Raw genomic sequence first — 21,548 nt, forward strand, 5'->3', positions numbered from 1 at the left:
AAAGCCTGTTGGATAGAAGCAAAACTTCCCAAACTCTCAAATGGGGAAGGCTGTCTGTGAGGCCACAGATGTGTAATTATAGCTGCCTTTGTGCAACAAGATGATTATTTAATCATCTTTTGCACATAATAGTAAGTGAATGGAAAAACGAAACTAGATGCTAATGATAGCAACTGTAGGTTTACGTGAGCCTGTTATAATTGAGAACAAGGTGGCCAGATGGCCAGGCTACATCTCTGGCCTTGGATGGCCAGTCAGTGTGCTTTCGGTAGCCAACTGTGTGTTCAGTTGTGAAGGATAAGAAGAAATAATGGTTAATCATGTACGAAACACTGGGAATACATTGTTGGAGGTTGAATCTAGGTGAGGTGAAATTAGGGATTTAAAAGATTTTTAGCTCTCTTAAAAGAAATGCCTTATGATATACAAGTCTATCATTCTACGTTAAGGTAGTTCCAGAAACATATTATAGATGACAGTTGGGGGCTGACTGATAAAAAAGGGCCCAGCAGCCTTGGAACTATTTGAAACCCTGCAACAGCAACTATGTAGGAGTTTTGTTAAACGGTGTCTAGAGTTATAGGGAGAGGTAGCTTCATAACTGACCTTACTGGTGGAAGCTTAATACAGAGGAAAACAGTGCTCATCAAGAGTCCAAGCTCTCTAATTTTAAAAAGATAGGAAGTCTATGTTCTTGCCGGGTGGTTCTCAAACTGGGTATAATCAGAATTACCTAGAGTGCTTGTTAAAACCATCTGTTTCTTATTCAGTAAGTCTGAGGAGGGACTAGGAATCTGCATGTCTACCAAGTTTCTGTCTGATGCTTTGTGGTTCAGTGACCACACTTGGAAAATCACTCCAGACTAATGGCTTTTAACCTTGCATACACATTAGCATCTCTTGAGAGCTTTTTAAATACACCCATGTTAGGACCTCAGCCCCTAGGGATTCTAAATGTAATTGATCTGAACTGTGTTCAGGCTTCAGATTTTATTTTTTTTGCCTTTTTTGAGACAGGGTCTCCCTCTATCACCCAGGCTGGAGTTCAGTGGTGAGATCACGGCTCACTGCAACCTTGACTTCCAGGACTTGAGTGGGTGCCTCAGCCTCTTAGATAGCTGGGACCACAGGTGTGCCACCACACAGGGCTGGTTTTTGTATTTTTTGTAGAGACGAGGTTTTGCCATGTTGCCCAGGCTGGTCTGGAACTCCTGGGCTCAGGCCATGCACACACCTTGGCCTCCCAAAATAGTGGTATTACTTGCATGTGCCACCATGCCCAACCAGGCTTTGGAATCTCTTGAGGTTTCTTCAGGTCATTTGAATATTTGCCCAAGCTTGATGATCACTGCTCTAAACTGTGACATCAGGTTAATTAGTAGATTTTAGGTCCATTTTATTATCTTTCTGTAGAACAAGCATAAAATTGATGAGATGGGGTGCAAAGTCAAGTCAAAACTTTTATTTCACACCCTATTTCACTGGGTGGCAAATTTCCAGCTTTGAAGAAACTGGTTTCCATAGAATGCTAGCTTTTGAAAACCAAATCCTAAGTAAGGCTTGTTTCCTGACTGATGAACTTACACCCTGTTCTAGTTAAGTCAGGGTTTTCTTTCCACTGCTTTCCCAAAATGCTAGACTAATTTTTTTTTTCTTTCTCTTTTTTGAGACAGAGTCTCACTCTGTCGCCCAGGCTGGAGTGCAATGGTGCGATCTCAGCTCACTGTAACCTCTGCCTCCTGGGTTTAGGCAATTCTCTGCCTCAGCCTCCCAAGTAGCTGGGATTTTGGTACATGCCCCCACGCCCAGCTAATTTTTTGTATTTTTAGTAGAGATGGGGTTTCACCATCTTGGCCAAGGTGGTCTTGAACTCCTGACCTCGTGATCTGCCTGCTTTGGCCACCCAAAGTGCTGGGATTACGGACATGAGATACTGTGCCCGGCCACTGATTTTCAACTCCATGACTCTCCAAGGCATTTTCTTAGTGTGAGCCACAGTTATTTCCCAAAATGGCAGAAAACCAAGAGAACTACCAGAGTGATTTGGGGGTGGAGGGGTGGGCACCCATATTTTAGGCATACACAGACTTAACAATAAATAACATTGAATAGGTCATTCCTTCACCAAGTCCCATTTATTCTTCATGGCAAGATGCAGTCTCACTTACGTGCCTGTCTTGAATGGCAGAATCTTTGCCAGGAGCAGTGAGTGAGCCTAAGGTAAAGCCAGTGCGTCTTTAGCGATACTATCTGGCTAGAAGTGAACAGCATTACTTTGCTTTCATTGTGCCTTTTTAAAATGATGATCTCCTCTTGATGCCAAGACTCACGGCTTTTCACTTCAAATATGTTTCCTTTTAAAGTTAAGTAAAATCAGGGAGTGAATCAAATGGTTACAGTAGCAGATACTAATTGCACAGATGGTATGCCAGGTCAAAAGTAAGCAGAAGGTAGTTTGAGATGGATTAAAGGCACAAGAAATGCTGCCTCGTCTGAGTACTTTCTGCTTCTGTCTTGCAGAAAAGGATCTCCACCTAATAGGAGAACACTGCAAAAGTGAGAAGGGAAGGCACCTATTATCAAAACCCACCCAGCCATAGATGCCATGCTCACATTGCACCTGCTGTGTGACATGTGGCTGCCCATGCACACTCAGCCTGTCATGAACCTGTGGCACTGAAAGGCTGGGGCAGGCAGCGGCTTCAGTATTCTTGGAATCCTGTTTAATGGACAGCGATTCCTGGGGGCTGCAGGGAAGCTCCACCAGGGCACACCAGCCCCTCTCAGCGATCTTGTCTTCAGAGTCACACACACACACACACACACACACACACACACACACACACACACACATATATATATATATATATATATATATATATATATATATATACCACCTTAAATGTTTGTGGGTTAGTTGGTTATTGGATTGGACTCTAAAATCTGAAAGATCACCAGGCATGGTGGCTCACACCTGTAATCCTAGCATTTTGGGAAGCCGAGGAGGGCGGGTCACCCAAGGTCAGGAGTTCGAGACCAACCTGACCAACATGGTGAAATCCTGTCTCTTCGAAAAATACAAAATTAGCCGGGTGTGGTGGCGCATGCCTGTAATCCCACCTACTAGGAAGGCTGAGGCAGGAGAATCGCTTGAACCTGGGAGGTGGAGGTTGTGGTGAGCCGAGATCATACCATTGCATTCTAGGCTGGACAACGAGCAAAAATCCATCTTAAAAAAATAAAATAAATAAATAAATAAAATCTGAAGCCTGGCCTCAGAATGACTCTGTGTGTGTGTGTGTGTGTGTGTGTGTGTGTGTGTGTGTGTGTACATGTGCACGCACACATGGGGGATTATTGAATAAAATATTGCTACCTTGTCTTTCTGTAATACTTAAGAAGACATAAAGGTACCCACATGTTGGCAAAATATATTTTATTTGTTCATACAAAGAAATAGTATGAATTACCAGAATTTCATTTTCCTAGAAACATCTTTCTCTGTGTAAAATTAATTTGTGTTATACATAGGACAAAATACTTGATTTAATTTTTTGTACATATTGGCTATTCTAACATCCAAGTTATAGAAGACATACTGCTAGAATTTGCACAGTATTTTAGATTACTGGGTTGAATGAAACTCAGTCATAAATTAATGTCACAAAAGTGAAAAAAACATCTAACCACACCTTTAAGTTTGATTGGCCATCCTCTTGATAAGCCGAAAAGAAAAATCACATTAGCTTCTGTGTCAGCATCTTAGATATGTACCGTTTCTAGTTTACTGGAATCTTCCATTTTCCTTTTTTACAAAAATATCCTGGCAGGATCTGAAACTGTTTCTCTGAATGTCTAAAATGTATCTGTCACTTAAAATGACCTCCAAAGAGAATCCTGGGAAGAAAACAATTTCTCCTCCTCCATCATCCAATGAAGCATTTGTTAAACAGTCACTGTACTTAAAACACTTTTCCAGGTACCACCTACTAAGTTAACAGACTAATGTTCAAACACTGCAAAGAAAGCATGAAATAGATAGAAACAATAAAAGCCTCCCAGTTTTTTGTGTTGACCTTTTTGTTTGTTTTTAAATGAGAAAAGAAAGCAAAAACTGAGGGGAAAAAAAAAGTACTCCAATGAATGAATATCAGAGCTTTTCCTGTAAATTGGAGGAAGTCCAAAACATGTCCCAGGACAAAAATGCCAAAACAGAAAAGGGCGTTTGTCTTCTGGCAGCTAAAAAGTTAAGTTTGGTGGCTTTGCAGATTGCTAGAACAGGAAGAAATCTAAGGCTTACTTTCCCATGTTGCCTAACTTCTGCAGGGGGAAGACATGCGGGTTTTGTGATAACCATCACATGATGGGTTCAAGTTCTGGCAGAAACCGCTGCATCCAGATCTGTCAGGAACTCTAAGCCATCAGACCCTTATGAAGAGATGCACATTGATTTATTTGTCTTTCATAGAAAAACTTGCACTCTTCCATCGGTACTAATTACGGACATCTGTTTGAATTCAAGGATTTGACCCAGAATAGAATTTTGACCCACTTTAGCGTTCATGACTAAATGACCCTCCTTCTACCAGAAAATTTCCTGTTTCAGTTTTATTTTAAGGCAGGGAATAAACAGCTTAATCAAACATTGTCTGGCTTGGAAAGAGGGCGGGGACCGGAAGCGGGGAACGCTCCTGCATGTTTTCCTATGGCTTTGTTGTATACCATCCTCTGAATAATTCCGCAGTTCCGCATCAAGGACCACATCAGACCATCAGAGTGGTCAGAAAGTGGACAGGGCAAGACCAGGTGAAGCACTTGGATATTGCCTTTAACTTCAAGCCATGTTTTGCTATAACTGAAAAGAGGTGTTCTCAGTTTGATTTCAAATAAATGAAAAAAAATACACTACCAATTAGCACGCTTATGCGGGTGTTTTTCATACCCACTCATCAACAAGGCAGAGCCATGCTATGATTATGGTGTTCTCCTACGGGCAGGTCCCACACTACTTTCTGGAGCTATGAAATGGTTATAACATCGGAGAACAGGGAGAACCTAAGAAATCCACAGATCCCCCGATGAGCTTCCTCCAAAACAGAACCTGAGCAAGATGGTTTGGATGCTAATTGTAAGCTAGCTAGATTTAGGCTAAAACTTTTGGGCAAATACAAACCAGATTATCAAGATATCACTTAAAGACCAGTGACATCTCTGATTAGTTTCTAAAAATGAATGATCTTTTCCTCTTTTCATGCGTTTCTTACACTATCAGGCAGGTGATCCCATACAACATACAAAAGTGTCCTTTGTAACTAACCCATCCCAACCGTTTTGACAACATGTATATCTTCCCATATATGCCGTGATGGAAGTATAACTGAAATCACAATTATTTGATGCTAGTAGAAGCATTCTGGTTTAAAAAACTGAGGTTGAATTAGACTTGTCATTATGTGATATTGCTATATGTTTAACTAACTGACTCTATATTACTATATGGCTACTCAATTGCCACTATATTGCTATATGGTAACCCAACTGTTATAAATCAACAGAGAGGCATGGGGAGAGCATTCTGCACAGTAGTGACAGTGCTGGTAACCCTTCTGTAAGACCTGGCTACAACAAGGGACAGCTGTACAAGCATCAGGCTCAAGCGTTTACAGACAACATGGGGCCAGCTTTTTCAACCTGTATTTACAAGGGCCACTCTTCGTTCTTGCTGTTTGGCCACTGGCTACCGACCATATTATCACTCAGAGATGTCATTCTGACATGAGCTAGGAATTCCAAAGACGCATTAAGCTGAGGTGTGAGACTCCCTTCCTCTGCCAGGCTGCCTGTCATTTGGGGGCCTTTGTCTTTTCTCCCCATTATAGGCTGTGAACCTACCGCCCAACACTGGCTGGCTCTGTACCTAGCAACACCGTGGTAAGCACTGATGCCGAGGGACACAGCTGACCCCTCTGAGTCTCGACACCCAGTGCCCTTGATTTGTGCCAGTGGCTCTGCTAGCCTATGGGATTCTTTGGTGTGTCGAAGCAGGACCGTCTGCCCGGAGAACGCAGCATGGTGCCGTGCCATGCAAATTAAAGGAGATCATCTTCATTTCTAAGGCAGCACCCAAGCATCTCACACACGTGACCTGGGAAAGAGGGGGCAACAATCTGCATACATTTCAAACCGATTCATGAACCAGGGCATGGGGCAGAGGAGGATACAGGGCCATCCTTCAAAATTAAAAGCTGAAGTCAATGGACCCTAGTATTCTGACTCCAAAAGGATGTGGATGTCCCTGTAAAGGTAGTGAGGGATTTCCCCATGTGCTGAGTGGAGGTGGGGACAGAACCCTAGTGCTGTGGCTTTCAGGCGACATCACCGGACCTGACACCACATCTGGAAGGAGGCTGCTACATGAGGTCTGCCCTACAGCCCTGGTGAGGCAGCTCAGCGTTCCTACTAGGTACACAGGCAGGAAGGGACAGGGAAGCCAGAACGGGAGGCCCAAGGCAGGACATGGAGGCAGCGACCGAAGAACTCAAACAGCAACTGAAGGCTGAATACCCGTAACAACAAAAATCTCAAGTTGTGCTTTTCTTCGTTTTAAATATAATAGGTAGAGGAGAAGAAAAAAAAAATGGAAGCACCATCAATTGTGAAGCGTAGAACAAAATATTAGAGTTAAACACTTTGGAATGTTAACAGATTATGAAGCTAACTCTCTAAAGAGTGTGGCTAGGCAGCTTAGTGAATTAATTGCTTATGAATTAAAAATAAATTATTATAAAATAGATTTCTGTACATTTTACATACATATAATCTCTGTCAATATATAAGCCACGTGGGTAAGGTACACGGCCTGGGTCTGTTCAATCCCAGCCGAAGTCATGCCCGGTCATCTGGTAGAACTTGAGGTTGAAAGGCCGGTAGAACTCGCGCAGCCTGCGCACCACCTCGCGGTCGATATCGGGGTGGGTCCTGCCCTTGGTCTTGCCCAGGCAGTGGGGCCGGCTGCTGCCCTCCGCCTTCTTCAGGCAGGGGAAGCCCTTGGTCTTGTTGAAGTAGAAGTGCTTGTCCGTGATGATCCTCTTGAGGCCCAGGAAGTCCTGCACGCGGCCCAGCTCGCCGGCCGGGTCGCTGATGAGCCGCTCGCCGCTCACGAAGAGCATCTGGCGGATGGGGAAGTGGCGCAGCCAGTGCTCCAGGTGCTTGGCGTAGATGCCGATCTGGATGGCGCTCCACGACGTGTCGATGAGGCCCGTGGTCCTGTTTTTGAACGTCAAGCTCTCGAAGGTGGGGATGTCGGGCCGCTTGGACAGCGTCTGCGTGTAGTCCGAGATGGCCCTGGTCACCGGGTCCCGCACCACCACGATGAGCTTGGTGTGCTTGGACATGGCCGAGATGCGCGCGGGTGCCTCCCGCGTGACGAAGTAGCTGGGCGTCTTCTCCATGGTGATCTGCCCCTCCAGGGTTCTGGGCATCAGGTCCCTGAGAAAAGCAAGCAAACAAACTGGGGTCAGAAGGTGAGGCCTCTCTGGCTACACGTCTCAAGGTCACCACTTCGAATCCCAGCTCCCTCTTATTTCTGGAAGCAGTGGTAGAAACATTTAAGAATGCAAGCAGAACTTTAGAGCTGAAAGGTACATTAGCATCACATTTGGATTGGAGGGCAGGTACCATCTACTGGAAACATGAAGGCACCTTCATGCAAGGTAGAAAGAGCAAGCGACATGTTTCTCTAAGATGTTCTTGTGGGAATCACTTTTCCCTTATTTTTTCAGCTTTGCGATTGCCCCAAGCATCTGATGCCAAAATACAAAAACTTTTGGCCTCTGATAAGTGCCTTTTCTAAAAAATATAGCACCCAGGACTGCCAGAGATTTCACTGTCCATGAGTCCTGGCACTATTTTGCCTTTCCATACTTACCAAGCCTGGGCACATGTACTGTGGGCACTGGAAGGAAAACATCCCTCGGGCCCAGCCCAGCCCTTCCAGCTTTATCACAGTGACTGCTGACAAAGCCTTTACTCCACAAAGCAACAACGCACACGGCAGCAAAAAACTCCAGTGAAACAGGTAAGTAAACTAATACAAACGTGCCGTGAGGAAATTCCCAAGACACAACTCTAGAAACCTCCAAAAATAATGATCACTACCTGGGTGATGGGATCAATCGTACCCCAAACATCAGCCTCATGCAATATACCCATGTAACAAATGTGCACATGCATTCCCGAATCTTAATTAAAGTTGAAATTATAAAACAACAACAATAACAAACAGGCTGGCCACGGTGGCTCACGCCTGTAATCCCAGCACTTTGGGAGGCCAAAGAGGGCAGATCACCTGAGGTCAGGTGTTCAAGACCAGCCTGATCAACATGGAGAAAACCCATCTCTACTTTAAAAAATACAAAATTAGCTGGGTGTGGTGGTGCATGCCTGTAATTCCAGATACTCAGGAGGCTGAGGCAGGAGAATTGCTTGAACCTGGGAGGCGGAGGTTGCGGTGAGCCGAGATCACGCCATTACACCCCAGCCTCCAACAAGAGTGAAACTCCATCTCAAAACAAAAAACAACAGAAAAAAAAAACAAATTCCATTTCCACTAGGAAATGGAATTTTCTAATGGATTCCATTAGGAAAAACAACTTGTAAGATAGCTGTCATGGCATTAATTTCAACAAAATCATGTAGACAACACTGTTACAACCTACAGTACATACAGTTCATGGTATTTGGACCAAAATGCAGTTTTATGGGGATAAATCACAACCACATTAACTATACAAATCCATGATGTAAGACCTTGGATACAAGAAATGAAGTCAAAAGGCACGTGAATCCAGCTGATATTATAAAACAGGTTGCAAAATGTATTATTACATAGATTCTGCCATATGACTATGTCATTGTTGCTGTAAAACATTTGGCAGAGAGTCCAGAACCTAGATGTGAGGGGTCTATTGATCCTGTAACTCCACTCCATACAATGTTTTCAAGTGAAGCCATAGAAAAGTGCTCTAGGAAGTAGAAACAGCACCAACCAAGGCAAGCAGGGGTGAGGGGGAAGGACTGGAGACAAGGAATAAAGCAACTTTGGATAGGGAGGATGACCCACGTTGCGAAGAAGCAGGACATAAAAATTGGTGCCCATGCAAAAGAAAATGCCTGGAGATTTTGCGTTCTGCTACACCTCAGGAGATGGGAAACGGAAGGAAGGAAAGAAAGAGTGCTGGGTGAGATGTCTCCTGGAACAAGAGACTTCCAGATGAAGGCAGGGACTGTAGTGGTCTCATCCTCTGTTAAATGCCTAGCACCTAACATGGTGTCTGGAACGATAGCAAGCATCCAATAACTATATGAATGGATACGTGGTCTGGCTGATCGGTAAGTCCTGAATGAAAATATTAAGAGTTAAGGGTATGGGCTTTGGTGTAAATGGGCCTAGGGTTGAATCCCTCACTGTGTATGAGGCAAGTTACTTAACCTCTCTGAGCCCTAGGATCATAATATGTGACGTGCAAATAATCCCACCTACCTCATATAGTTGCTATTAAAAATAAGGCTGGGCGCAGTGGCTAATGCCTGTAATCCCAACACTTTGGGAGGCCAAGGCAGGTGGATCACCTGAGGTCAGGAGTTTGAGACCAGCCTGAACGTGGTGAAACCCTGTCTCTACCAAAAATACAAAATTAGCTGGGCATGGTGGCACATGCCTGTAATCCCAGCTACGCGGGAGGTTGAGGCAGGAGAATGGCTTGAACCCAGGAGGTGGAGGTTGCAGTGAGCGGAGATCACACTACTGCACTCTAGCCTGATGCCTGGCGACAAAACAAGACCCTGTCTCAAAAAAAAGAAGGAAAAAAAAAATGATGTCCATAAAGCTGAGTCAGTTTAGCTTAAATTATCTCCTTAAATTAGTTAAGGAATTTGGGCTCTAAAGTCAGACTGCCTGGATTTAAATTCTGTCTCTACCACTTATAAGCTACGCCACTTTGAATGATTTATTTAACTTTTCTGGGCTTCTTTTGCTCATCTACAAAAATGTAGCTACCAACACCTATTCATGGAAGTTTAATGAGGATTAAACAATTAATAATTATAATAGGCTTAGAACATGCCTGACATATGGAATATACTTGACAAATATCAGCCACTACTACTGTTACTATTATCATCATTAAGTTGCTCAGTAGACAGTTTATGACATATGATGAGACCAGAGTTCAGCATATGTGTATAAGCGCTAGTGTGTATACATCAAAAGGAGGTATTAACTAAGTGGATACTAAGTTTTGGTCACAGATCTACAGTCAGACAACTTATTATTTACAAGTCAGATAATTTATTGGGTGCCTGCTAAATTATTCTAGACACCACGTTAGGGGCTACATCATCTATTAGCTATCTGCTGTGGAATAGAGATTTCTGATTGATTTCTGCCTAGCCACAGGAATTAAAAGTAAAAAAAAAAAAAAAAAAAAAGAGAACTTCCACATTATTTTTGACCAAATATTTACCTCTCAGTAAGGCATTCTAAGCTTCAAGGCATCTTGATCCCTTGAGACCACAATTCCCCTACCTAGTACCGATACAGAAATGATAGAAACTTTATCACGGGAGCCAGAAAAGGCAATTCCCTGGAGAGAGGGCACTTCTTCCTGACTGCCAACAGGGGGTTAGAAGAGTGCTTTTCCCTTAAGGAAGACTGCCTCAGCAGCACTGGAGTCAGCCCTGGTTTAAAGCTGGATTGACCCACTTTGTCCATTAACCACTTACATTAATGTAGCAGTGTCATCAGGCTAATGTGATTGAGGATTAAAGGAAGTCCCAGCTCGCAACTTATTTTGCATTTGACTAAAAAAGAGGTCAATTCAGATAAAGCCCAAGTTCTTTTTTCCCTGTGTTAAACCATCTGCAACTAGACAGTTTACAAGAGGTTACTATTCAGAATCAAAGCGTTATCACCATGGTTGAAGGTATACCAAACCCCAGCGTTCCTCAGTGCCATTGCAGAGAAGGCAGTTTAGGGTCCTACTCGGTGTCAGTCTGACCTAACATGGCTTGGAAGTCAGGCCACCAAGTTTGAGTCTCAGCACCTCCATTTACTAAGGTGTATGATCCGGGGGGACGCATCACTTGACCTGGCCAAGCTGCAGTTTTCTCAACGAATAATGAAAAAAAAAAACAACAAAAAAAAAACAGATGATGTCTGCCTCTTAGGGCTTTTGAAGGAACTGCAAAGCTAACTTTGGTACCCAGCCTCGTACCTAGTAGGCTGTTAGGAAAATGTTATCAATTATCTTCTGTTGACAGGATCTTGGCAAGGATGTAAGGAAGCAAGGTTTGCATGTAGGGGACTTGTCACTCATTCAGTTCTACCCCACAGTGGGGCAATGAGGGAGATTTGGCTCCTGGAAGGGGCTAAGTGCAGGAATGCTGGATTCCTCTCTCAGCCTTCCTGGGGTCCACTACCCTCCCTGAACTCTGCAGCCTGCATTTCCTCACTGGCCCTAAAGAAGGGCTTGTCAGTAGCTGCACAGAATGCTAAATTGGCAATTGTGGAGAAGAAACCACATAATAGAGCTAGTAAAAGGAAATGGGAGATCAATCATAAGATTCCCTGAGCCAAGGACAGATTTACTGTGCTCGACTGCCTGCTGGTCCCCCAACCCATGTAAGGGCCCCTCTCCCCAGGACAGTCTGGTGTTTGTCTACATGTGTCAGAAAGCATGCAAGGAGCCTCAGAATTTATTTGGATTATAGTCAAAATAATGGAGGCAGGGGAAGAGACTTCTTTCTGGGGCCAGGCACGGTGGCTCACACCTGTAATAGCAGCACGTCAGGAGGCCGAGGCGGGTGGATCACGAGATCAAGAGATCAAGACCAGCCTGGCCAACATGGTGAAACCCTGTCTCTACTAAAAATACAAAAATTAGCTGGGCATGGTGGCACCTGTAATCCCAGCTACTTGGGAGGCTGAGGCAGAAGAATTGCCTGAACCTGGGAAACGGAGATTGCAGTGAGCTGAGATCGTGCTACTGCATTCCAGCCTGGGCAACAGAGCAAATCTCCATCTCAAAAAAAAAAAAAAAGAGAGAGACTTCTAAGCCCTTGTCCAGCGGAGGCTCTGGAGCCACTCTGTCCTCGGCATGCTTGGCTGAGAAGTGAGATGCACGACAGAATTTATCATTTTGGCAAATGCCTCCTGCACCCTCTCCAAAGGCTTCCAGGGGCACATCAGTAGTGGGCACTGGGCTCAGACCCTGGCATCTCCCCAGTATGCCCCTGTAGATCCATCTGTTAAAGAAAAAATTACTTGGCCAGGCTTGGTGGCTCATGCCTGTAATCTCAGCACTTTGAAAGGCCAAGGTGGGTGGATCACTTGAGGTCGGGAGTTCGAGACTAGCCTGGCCAACATGGTGAAATCCTGTCTCTACTAAAAATACAAAAATTAGCTGAGCGTGGTGGCACACACCTGTAATCCCAGCTACTTGGGACGATGAGGCAGGAGAATTGCTTGAACCCGGGAGGTGGAGGTTGCAGTGAGCCGAAAATAATTACTCAATGATGCTTATTTTTGTTTTAGACAGAGTTTCACTCTTGTTGTCCAGGCTGGAGTGTAATGGCACGATCTTGGCTCATCACAACCTCCATCACCCAGGTTCAAGTGATTCTCCTGCCTGGGATTACAGACATGTGCCACCATGCCTGGCTAATTTTGCATTTTTTTAGTAGAGATGGGTTTTAACCATATTGGTCAGGCTGGTCTCAAACTCCCGATCTCAGGTGATCCGACAATGGCCTCCCAAAGTGCTAGGATTACAGGTGTGAGCCACAGCGCCTAGCTTAATGATGGTTAAATCACAGCAGTGAAGACTTTATTCAGGACCATTGTGATAGGTATAGAGATCCACTGCAACAGAGTCTTGCAATGAAGGAGAGAGAGATTGGCATCAACTCCAAATACAGCATGGGCAAGTGAGGTTTATATCCAAGGAGCAGGGTAGGGATCAGTGGGTGGAAAATTACCCTGAGGAGCCATGCTGGGTAAGGGGAGTTCTGGCTGAATCGATCTAATAGGACTCTCCCTGAAGACAGGCCAAGGTGACCAGGCATCACCTGGGGGATGGTGGAGGCTGAGGAGCCTGATCAACTGTCAGGAGTGAGGAGTTTGTGCTAAAAACTCCAAGGAGCCTTTGCTCAGACTGGGTTTTACAAGGACGTGAATGGGTGGCCCTCGGAGGAGGTTCAGGAGGCAGACTCAAGTATGGTCAAGTAAAGAGCCTTTGTCATACCAAGTGAGAAGCAAGGCACAGCCTGAGAGGTGGGCAAACAGCTCCTGGCACAGAACCATCCAGGCAGGTCCCTCTATGCCCCTTTGGCTGCTCTTCTTCTGCCAGCCTCACCCCACTGCCGCCCAGTCCTGGATTCAAGTCCTTTCCATTCACTAACTGGGCACACCTTCCCCTCCTCTGCCCCTCCTCTGGTCACACTTTCTTGCCCTCACTCTCAGAAACCTCTCTGATCTCAACAGTGGGACAGAGGAAAAAGGATGAGGATGTGGCTGAGGGTGAGACCCTCTCACGTGGAATCTGTGTACCCATCCCAGCAATCCCAGCAATCCCAGCGGCCTATCCAGCCCCAGGCTGGCCTCCAGAGTGAGCACATGATGCAGGTTAATTGAGCTGCTCATTATGAGAGCCAGTTTCTCAAAGGGATAGTCAGAGCTCATAATTATATAGCGCCCTGGAGCTTGCGAACTTTCACCTACATCATCTGATTTGATCCCTCGCAAAACGCCTTTGTAGTAGTTACTGTAATCTCCAAGTCAAATGAAGACACTGAATCTAAAGGAGATAGGGTGGCTTGCTTGGAGCTGGGTCACCAGCTGCAGGTCAGAGAGTTGGGACTTGTAGTCAGGTCTCCTGATGCGCTTCCTTCCATTCATGAGGATCCTCCTTAAACCTCCTTTGCTTCTTCTTAAAATGATTTAGAACATGCAGAGCTCCACACCTGTCCTCTCTTTAAATAGATACCTGTATTTTTTTCTTTCATTCAGAGATGAGTATCCTAATAGTAGGTATTTCAGTGCTAATGAGATCACTGTGGATCATAATTGTTCAAATAAGTGTCCCATTTCGAAACAATAAGGTTCTTTGGTTTGCATATTCCCATTGTTAACTGCCTTTATGGGGCCTGGACAATTACCAGTCATTGCAACAGCACCTCCTCTCCAGCAACCTCGGCCCCACCTCTTCTTGCCCTCTTTACCGCATGGGCAGGAAGGGCTATCTCTTTGAAAAGCACATAAACCTGGCACATATCATTAAGAGATGTTTACGAGGCTGATGGGGGTAGACTAGACAGCATCTCCAGTCCAAAGCTAAGGAAGACAGAATGCTCATAAGAGGATTCCTTGGGACAAGCCTAGGAGATACTAGCCAGTTCCACATGAACACAGGGTGACAGAACTCTGGAAAGATCCTATTTCTTCAGTTAAACCTAAGGGTAAAGCAGACTGGTCACCTTATTAAGGTTTGGGGATGACAAACGCAATGAACTTCCAGGAACACTAGGGGCCTCAAAAAACTGGCCCATAGAGCATGATTCTGAGAACCGGGAGGATTTGGAGTGAGTATTTCAGGCCTTTAACTTGTTTAAGGATATTTCAAGAAAGGTATATGCCAGGCCGGGTGGTGTCTCACGCCTGTAATCCCAGCACTATGGGAGGCTGAGGCAGCCGGATCACCTGAGGTCAGGAGTTCGACACCAGCCTGGCCAAGATGGTGAAACCTCATCTCTACTAAAAATACAAAAACTAGCCAGGCGTGGTGGCACATGCCTGTAATCCCAGCTACTTGGGAGGCTGAGGTAGGAGAATCACTTGAACCTAGGAGGTAGAGGTTGCAGTGAGCCGAGAATGCACCACCGCACTCCTCCAGCCTGGACAACAAGAAAGAAACCACATCTCAAAAAATAATAATAATAAAATAACAACAAAGAAAGGTATATGCCACCTCTGTGGCAGTCAGTTCCATCCTGGTTGCATTTTAAATCATGCAGGGTGCTTTTAACAGGTGTTAAATGCCTGGCTCCTCCCCACACCCACTGAATCAGGCCCTGGATGGGTGGGGCTTCAACACGGGATTCTCTTAGATGACTCTAATGTGCAACCAGGATTGGAAACCATTATTCTGTGGTGTCTGTGGGCCTGGAACTTGTCATGATTTGTAGTCATTTATTCCTCTGATATTTGCGTGCACCTAAGTGGAGACACTATGTGGGTATGGAGATCCACCATCGTGGGGGGAAAATGAGAAAACAACACTGTCAGCAGAACTGAAAGTTATTCATCTAATCCAAGCTATCTGAGTCAAGGCTAGAGGAGTGAGGATCACACACTCAGCTGCCTGTAGACCACCTCCCAGAGGCAGGGAGGGCTTGTGTCCTGACGGTCTACATACTGCAGAGAAAAGAATAAATCCATTCCAATTGGGCAGGCTGGGTGTGATGGCTCACGCCTGTAATCCCAACACTTTGGGAGACTGAAGTGGGCAGATCACCTGAGGCCAGGAGTTCAAGACCAGCCTGGACAATATAACAAAACCCCATCTTTACTAAAAATACAAAAAAAAAAAATTAGCCAGTCATGGTGGTGGGCTCCTGTAATCCCAGCTACTCGGGAGGCTGAGGCAGGAGAATCAGTTGAACCTGGGAGACAGGTTGCAGTGAGCCAAGATCTTGTCACTGCACTGCAACCTGGATGATGGAGAAAAATTATCTCAAAAAAAATCCAAGCAGGCTAAGATACTTGTTACCCCTACACACACACACACACACACACACACACACACCTCTGTCAGTCGGTTTCCCAACTGTCAAGCTACCGTAAAACAAAGCAAATGAAAGGAAACCTTAGAAGAAAGATAAGGCCACCTCTACTGGTGTGATAAAGAAAAGCTAACAGAGGTATCTAACTCTTTCATCATCAAAAGTTAAATAATATTACCCTAAGCAGAAAAAAACAGAGATGTGAAGAAGGATACTAGTATTAGATTATCTAATTTATGCTTTTATAAGAGTCTGTGGCTGCAAACGAAACTCAGCATTCTTTTAGGTCATGTGAGCGCACTCAGCCCCTCACCATGGGATGTTTTAAGCAGCCTCAGGACTCAACAGAGTCCCCACCAGCAAATGTGTCTGGTCTTGTCGGCCTCCAGAGCTGTAAAAAAAATAAACTCTTTTCTTTATAAATGAAAGGAAGAAAGGATGGAAAGAAGGAAAAGGAAAAAAAAAACATGAAATTCTCCTTTCAAAGAAAAAAAAATCCATGAAAGTAACATGAATTAATGGCATACATTCCTGTTTTCCTTTTTCCCAGTCTTGAGGCAGGATGCTCAGAATCACATCTGAGGATTTAGAATTTCCATCCTCAGTCGGAGATAGCCTCTGGCCCTTGCTTTTCCTCTCCAGAAGAGAGAAGTCAGCTGAGGAGATGAGCTGACTTCCTGCCACGTCATTTCCCACTGGGGAATGGCGGTCCCAGGGCTTTGGAGAAACATGAAACTTTACCACCGAGCACCCCAACTCTCGCTAGGGTTCTTAAATACTGCTGCTAGAATTGGACTCTTAGAAACCAACCTTGAAGCCTAAAGGAGTAGGAAATTAAAATGAACCAGAGCCGTTCTAAAAAACCCTGTAATTCGGATGTTACCCAGTACCAAATGTTGCCCTAATTTCTTCTTCGGCTTCTTCCTTTCCTGGGGTGATATCTCTGCTCCTTTAGTCCAGCAATTGAAGTTACTGTTTGAACTGGTAAATGACACAACAATAAAAAAGAATATTATTGAAATGGGTGTAACCTAACTCACAACAGGCAAACAGATGCCTGGGAATTTATGTAAAACAGATGATGGAAGTTAATGTGCTTCAGAGAGGAGAACAAACTGCAGCCCACATTGAGTTAGGGGGAGGCTCAGTCTTCCAAGGCAATTGAGGAAAACTAAGAAGGGCAAGGGAAACATTTAGCCCACCCCCTCCTCCTGTTCCGTTAGGAGAACGACTTCCTTGTTTAGTTGCAAAACACTCCACGTTTTCTGAACTCCAACAAAGATTCATTTCCTCCTTGTTTAAAACTTACTTTTTAACTTACAGTAAAATTCATTTTTGGTGTCCGGTTCCAATAATTTTGATAAATACATAGAAATATGTAACTACCACTATCATCAAGATACAGAACAATTCCAGCATCCCCGCAAATCCCCTTAAGCGGCTTCTTCCAGTGAAGATTTTACAAGTCCCCTTCAGGAGGGCCAAAAGTTGCCCAAATCCTTGTTTTGACACTGCTTTGGGAAAAATATTGATTCAAATGAGAAAACGGTCAATAGAGATTTATTTATTTATTTATTTATTTATTTATTTGAGAGAGAGAGAGTGCTGCTCTATTGCCCAGGCTGGAGTGCAGTGGCATGATCTTGGCTCTGTTTTCTTTTCCTTTTTTTTTTTTTGCAGAGATGGGATTTCACCATTTTAGCCAGGCTAGTCTCGAACTCCTGACTTTGTGATCCACCCACCTGGGCCTCCCAAAGTGCTGGGATTACAGGCATGAGCCACCGCGCCCGGCCTACATGATTTTCTTTGACAGAGTCTATCTCTCTTTAGTTTCTTTCCTACCAGAACAATCCTTTTCTCCTCTGGGGAAGAACAGGGTCTCACCCCTTAAGCAAGGCCAACATCATCAGTATTATTGTCATCACCTTGTTTCTTGGAGCTGCGGGTTCTTCCTGGGATGCAGGGAGCATGCGCAGCTTTGCTGGTCTTGAAACCCCGCAGGAAAAAGAAAAACCCTTCCTCCTACTCAGTAAAACTGAGATTTGTCAAAGTTAGCACGTCTTCACCTAAGACATTTTGAAAAAACGATAAAAGGTCCTCTTTTACAAAAGGATGCCCCCTTGGTTATCAAGGACTCTGCTCTGTACCCTCGCTGTGCTGAATGGAGGCTGCCCAAGTCCCTCCTTGGCCTGGGTCCCTTGGAGCTGGGGCCTTAGCTCCTGCTCTGTTCCCTGGGGAAGTGCGATAATAAGGGAAATGGGGGACCAAGGACCAGTGGGATGGAAGCTGAGTGCTTTATCTCAGGCTCCACATTCCCTGGACCAGTTGCTCAATCTTCTTCCCATCCCAGGGAGATCATGACACCTACTCAGGAGACCAGCTTGAAAGGGCGGTGGGAGCGGTTGCAGATTTACAGGTTAGCTGGGGATGGGGGAGGGTAGAGGACGCTTCCAAGAAGCCAACTTCCCAGCGTTCAGGCAAGTCCTAGAGGTGGAAGCCGCTGACAGGTTTTGGGGGGAGGGGATCTGCTACTCCAGACGCGTTAAAGCATTTTCATAAGAAAATCCAAGGTAGGCCGGCGCGGTGGCTTACGCCTGTATTCCCAGCACTTTGGGAGGCCGAGGCCCGTGGATCACGAGGTCAGGAGTTCAAGACCAGCCTGGCCAAGATGGTGAAACCCCATCTCCACTAAAAATACAAAAATAAATTAGCCGGGTGTGGTGGCTCGCGCCTGTAATCCCAGCTACTTGGGAGGCTGAGGCAGAGAATTGCTTGAATCTGGGAAGTGGAAATTGCAGTGAGCCAAGATCGCACCACTGCACTCCAGCCTGGGCGACAGAGCGAGACTCCGTCTCAAAACAAACAAACAAAATAAAATAAAATAAAAATCCAAGGAAAAAAGAAAGAGGAGAATGCAGGGTCATTGCAATCCTAATCACAGCATTTTCTGTAGTAACCAGCATGGCCTAAGCGACTGTCTTCTCTGAAAGCCAAAGTACTAACCTTAGTATTCACCCTCCAAAAAACGCCCTACAGTCCTTCCACCTCACAACCTACACATCACAGGGAACCTCAGGGGTCAAAAAGACAAAGGTTACAGCCTCTCCTCTCTCCTTTCTTCTACTGAAAGATAAGACACCCAGCCAGGGATGCGAAAAGGAAGTTTTCCCAGAAAACTTAACACAGTCATGGGGACAATGACAGAGGAGAGCTGTAATTTGAACTGCAGGTAGTAACTCGGGGAAGTTTCTTCTTTAAAGTGGCTTTCATCCCCCGGAGTGGGGTATGGCAGAAGGTGGCTGGGCGGAAGATGTGTATCAGCCCCGCCGCTCCTTATCTGGAACCTTCTTCCTTCCCTGGGAAGCCTCAAAGCCCACCCTTTCTGAGAGTGCCCTTCAAAGGCCCACATCTCCATAAATAATGATCTCCATTTGGGGGAGATGTTTGCATATCAAAGAACTCCTTTGGGAGGGTTTAAAATAATTTGAACTGAAATTATAAATAGTTACTGGCTATCAATTTCAGATTTCGCAGCAGGATCCCTGGGGCTCCCGGAAGTGATGTCATTATTCATTAAAAGTTTACTAGGGCCTTTTCTCTTTCCTTTTTTAAATGTTTTAAAGGTAATGGGTAGGAAAGAAGAAAAATAACAAAGAATAGACTTTCCAGCCCTCCTCCTCTTCCAGCCCCTCTCTCCTTTCTCCACGCCCAGCCCCCAGCCCCCACCGCAAGGATTTGGTCTCTATTGTCCTAGAATTTCAATACTGCTCAGAAAATGAAAAGGCCCTGAATACCATAAGGGGGTGGGGCGCAAAAGAGCAACTCGCTTCTCTGGGTCAACTCAAGATCCCTTTCATAGGGGCAGAATCCTTGGTTATAGGCCCTGCTTCACAATGGCCGCAAGTTCCTGTTCCTGGAAGGGGCTGGGGGTGGGGATGAAGGGAGGGTTTCAATTAAAAGCTAATAGTCTTTTGTGGGTGAGCTCTCTGGGGTACTGCTTCTGTTTACAGGACCTCACTGTATGCTGGGACAAATCATGTGAAATCAGTGATCCTGTGTCTTATTTCCCAGGAGGACCAAAAAAAAAAGCAAAACAAAATCCAACTTAAAATCATTAGAAAGAAAGAACAAGAGTTTTCTGGGAAGCAGACTTTTTAGAAAGTAAAATCAGCGCTGCCAATGGCCAGGGGCGGGGCAGAGCTGAGTACTGGGAAAGAAAGGGAGGAGGGCATCAAAATCCAACGCAGTTGAGATGGTTCTGCCCTTTCCTGCTTGGACAGATTCTTCTCTGCACACGTTGGGCAAACGTTTTGTCTCTGATGAGTCCTAGCTTCCCTGTCTGTTACACTCTTCTTTTTTTCTGGGCCCTATGTGGGTTACTTCCCTGGCAACAAAGGGCCATTCCTCCAGTGGGCAGCTTGCAATTCGATTTTCTTTTTCACGTGCCTCTGTGGTCCCCTCCCTGCTCCCAGCTTCATTCCTGAGAAAAGCAGCCTTCTCTTGTGCCCTTGGTAGCACAGGATAAATGTTTGTAAACAGGTCTTCACCCAGAGATCTTCCGAAACACCAGTCAACACGGAGTTGATGAAAATCACTAAACCCCCTTCCCCAAGCAACACACACACACACACACACACACACACACACACACGGAAACCAGGAGAGAAACAACTCAAGGGAGGGGCTGCCCAACGCTCAGAATGAAAGCAGAGTAGGCACTGGGCATATGAAAGCCTGGGTTCCAATTCCTGCCCTGCCACAGACAGGAGGTACTTGGACAAGGCACTCAAAGCTTGAGCTCAGTTCTCCCTGTATAAAAGCTAACGGATTGGTTTAAAAGGGTGTTTCTCAGCTCTAAAGTTATTAATAACTTTAGTTGTAAAAGTTCTAAATAGCGCCAGGCGCAGTGGCTCACGCCTGTAATCCCAGCACGTTGGGAGGGTGAGGCAAGTGGATCATGAGTCAGGAGTTCGAGACCAGCCTGACTAACATAGTGAAACCCTGTCTCTACTAAAAATACAAAAATCAGCTGTGGTGGTGGCGTGTGCCTCTAATCCCAGCTACTCAGGAGACTGAGGCAGGAGAATCGCTTGAATTGGGAGGTGGAGGTTGCACTGAGCAGAGATCCCGCCACTGCACTCCAGCCTGGGCCACAGAGTGAGACTCCATCTCAAAAACAAAAGTTCTAAACAGCTCTAAAGTGGAGGGAGTTATTATCCCACCGCCCCCCACATACCACTCCTCCTACAGCCAGCAAGAGGATGACACAAGCTGGCATATGTTAAGTAGAGCTTCTATAAAGATTTGATGTTTGAATATGTACAAAACGCACCTCAAGGCCATTCCTACCGACCACCGACCACTGGCAGGAGGTGTCATTCAGATGGATGACACCTCAAGGTCAAATGTACCCTAAAATGAGGCACTCAGCCTGGTGAATTAAAAGAAAAGTGGAGGGTCCGGTGCGATGGCTCACATCTGTAATCCCAGCACTTTGGGAGGCTGAGGAGGGTGGATCATGAGGTCAGGAGTTTGAGACCAGCCTGACCAACATGGTAAAACCCCGTCTCTAGTAAAAATAAAAAAAATTAGCTGGGGATGGTGGCAAGCACCTGTAATCCCAGCTACTCGGGAGGCTGAGGCAGGAGAATCACTTGAGCCCGGGGGGTGGAGGTTGCAGTGAGCCAAGGTCATGCCATTGCACTGCAGCC

General features: G+C 45.4%; 1 protein-coding gene across 1 annotated transcript in view; it reads right to left on the bottom strand.

Annotated features, from left to right (window-relative positions):
* Positions 1-3,419: 3,419 nt before the first annotated feature.
* The window catches only part of LOC108281311 (heparan sulfate glucosamine 3-O-sulfotransferase 3B1), a 49,161-nt gene continuing 31,032 nt past the window's right edge, over positions 3,420-21,548 (bottom strand). Inside the window, exon 2 of the mRNA XM_017496854.2 lies at positions 3,420-7,488. Within this exon, the coding sequence (XP_017352343.1) occupies positions 6,870-7,488 (619 nt within the window). The 3' untranslated portion in view covers positions 3,420-6,869. The remainder of the gene's footprint in view (positions 7,489-21,548) is intronic.

The sequence above is a fragment of the Cebus imitator genome, unplaced genomic scaffold, assembly GCF_001604975.1.
Source record: "Cebus imitator isolate Cc_AM_T3 unplaced genomic scaffold, Cebus_imitator-1.0 Scaffold223, whole genome shotgun sequence".
Taxonomy (NCBI): Eukaryota; Metazoa; Chordata; class Mammalia; order Primates; family Cebidae; genus Cebus; species Cebus imitator.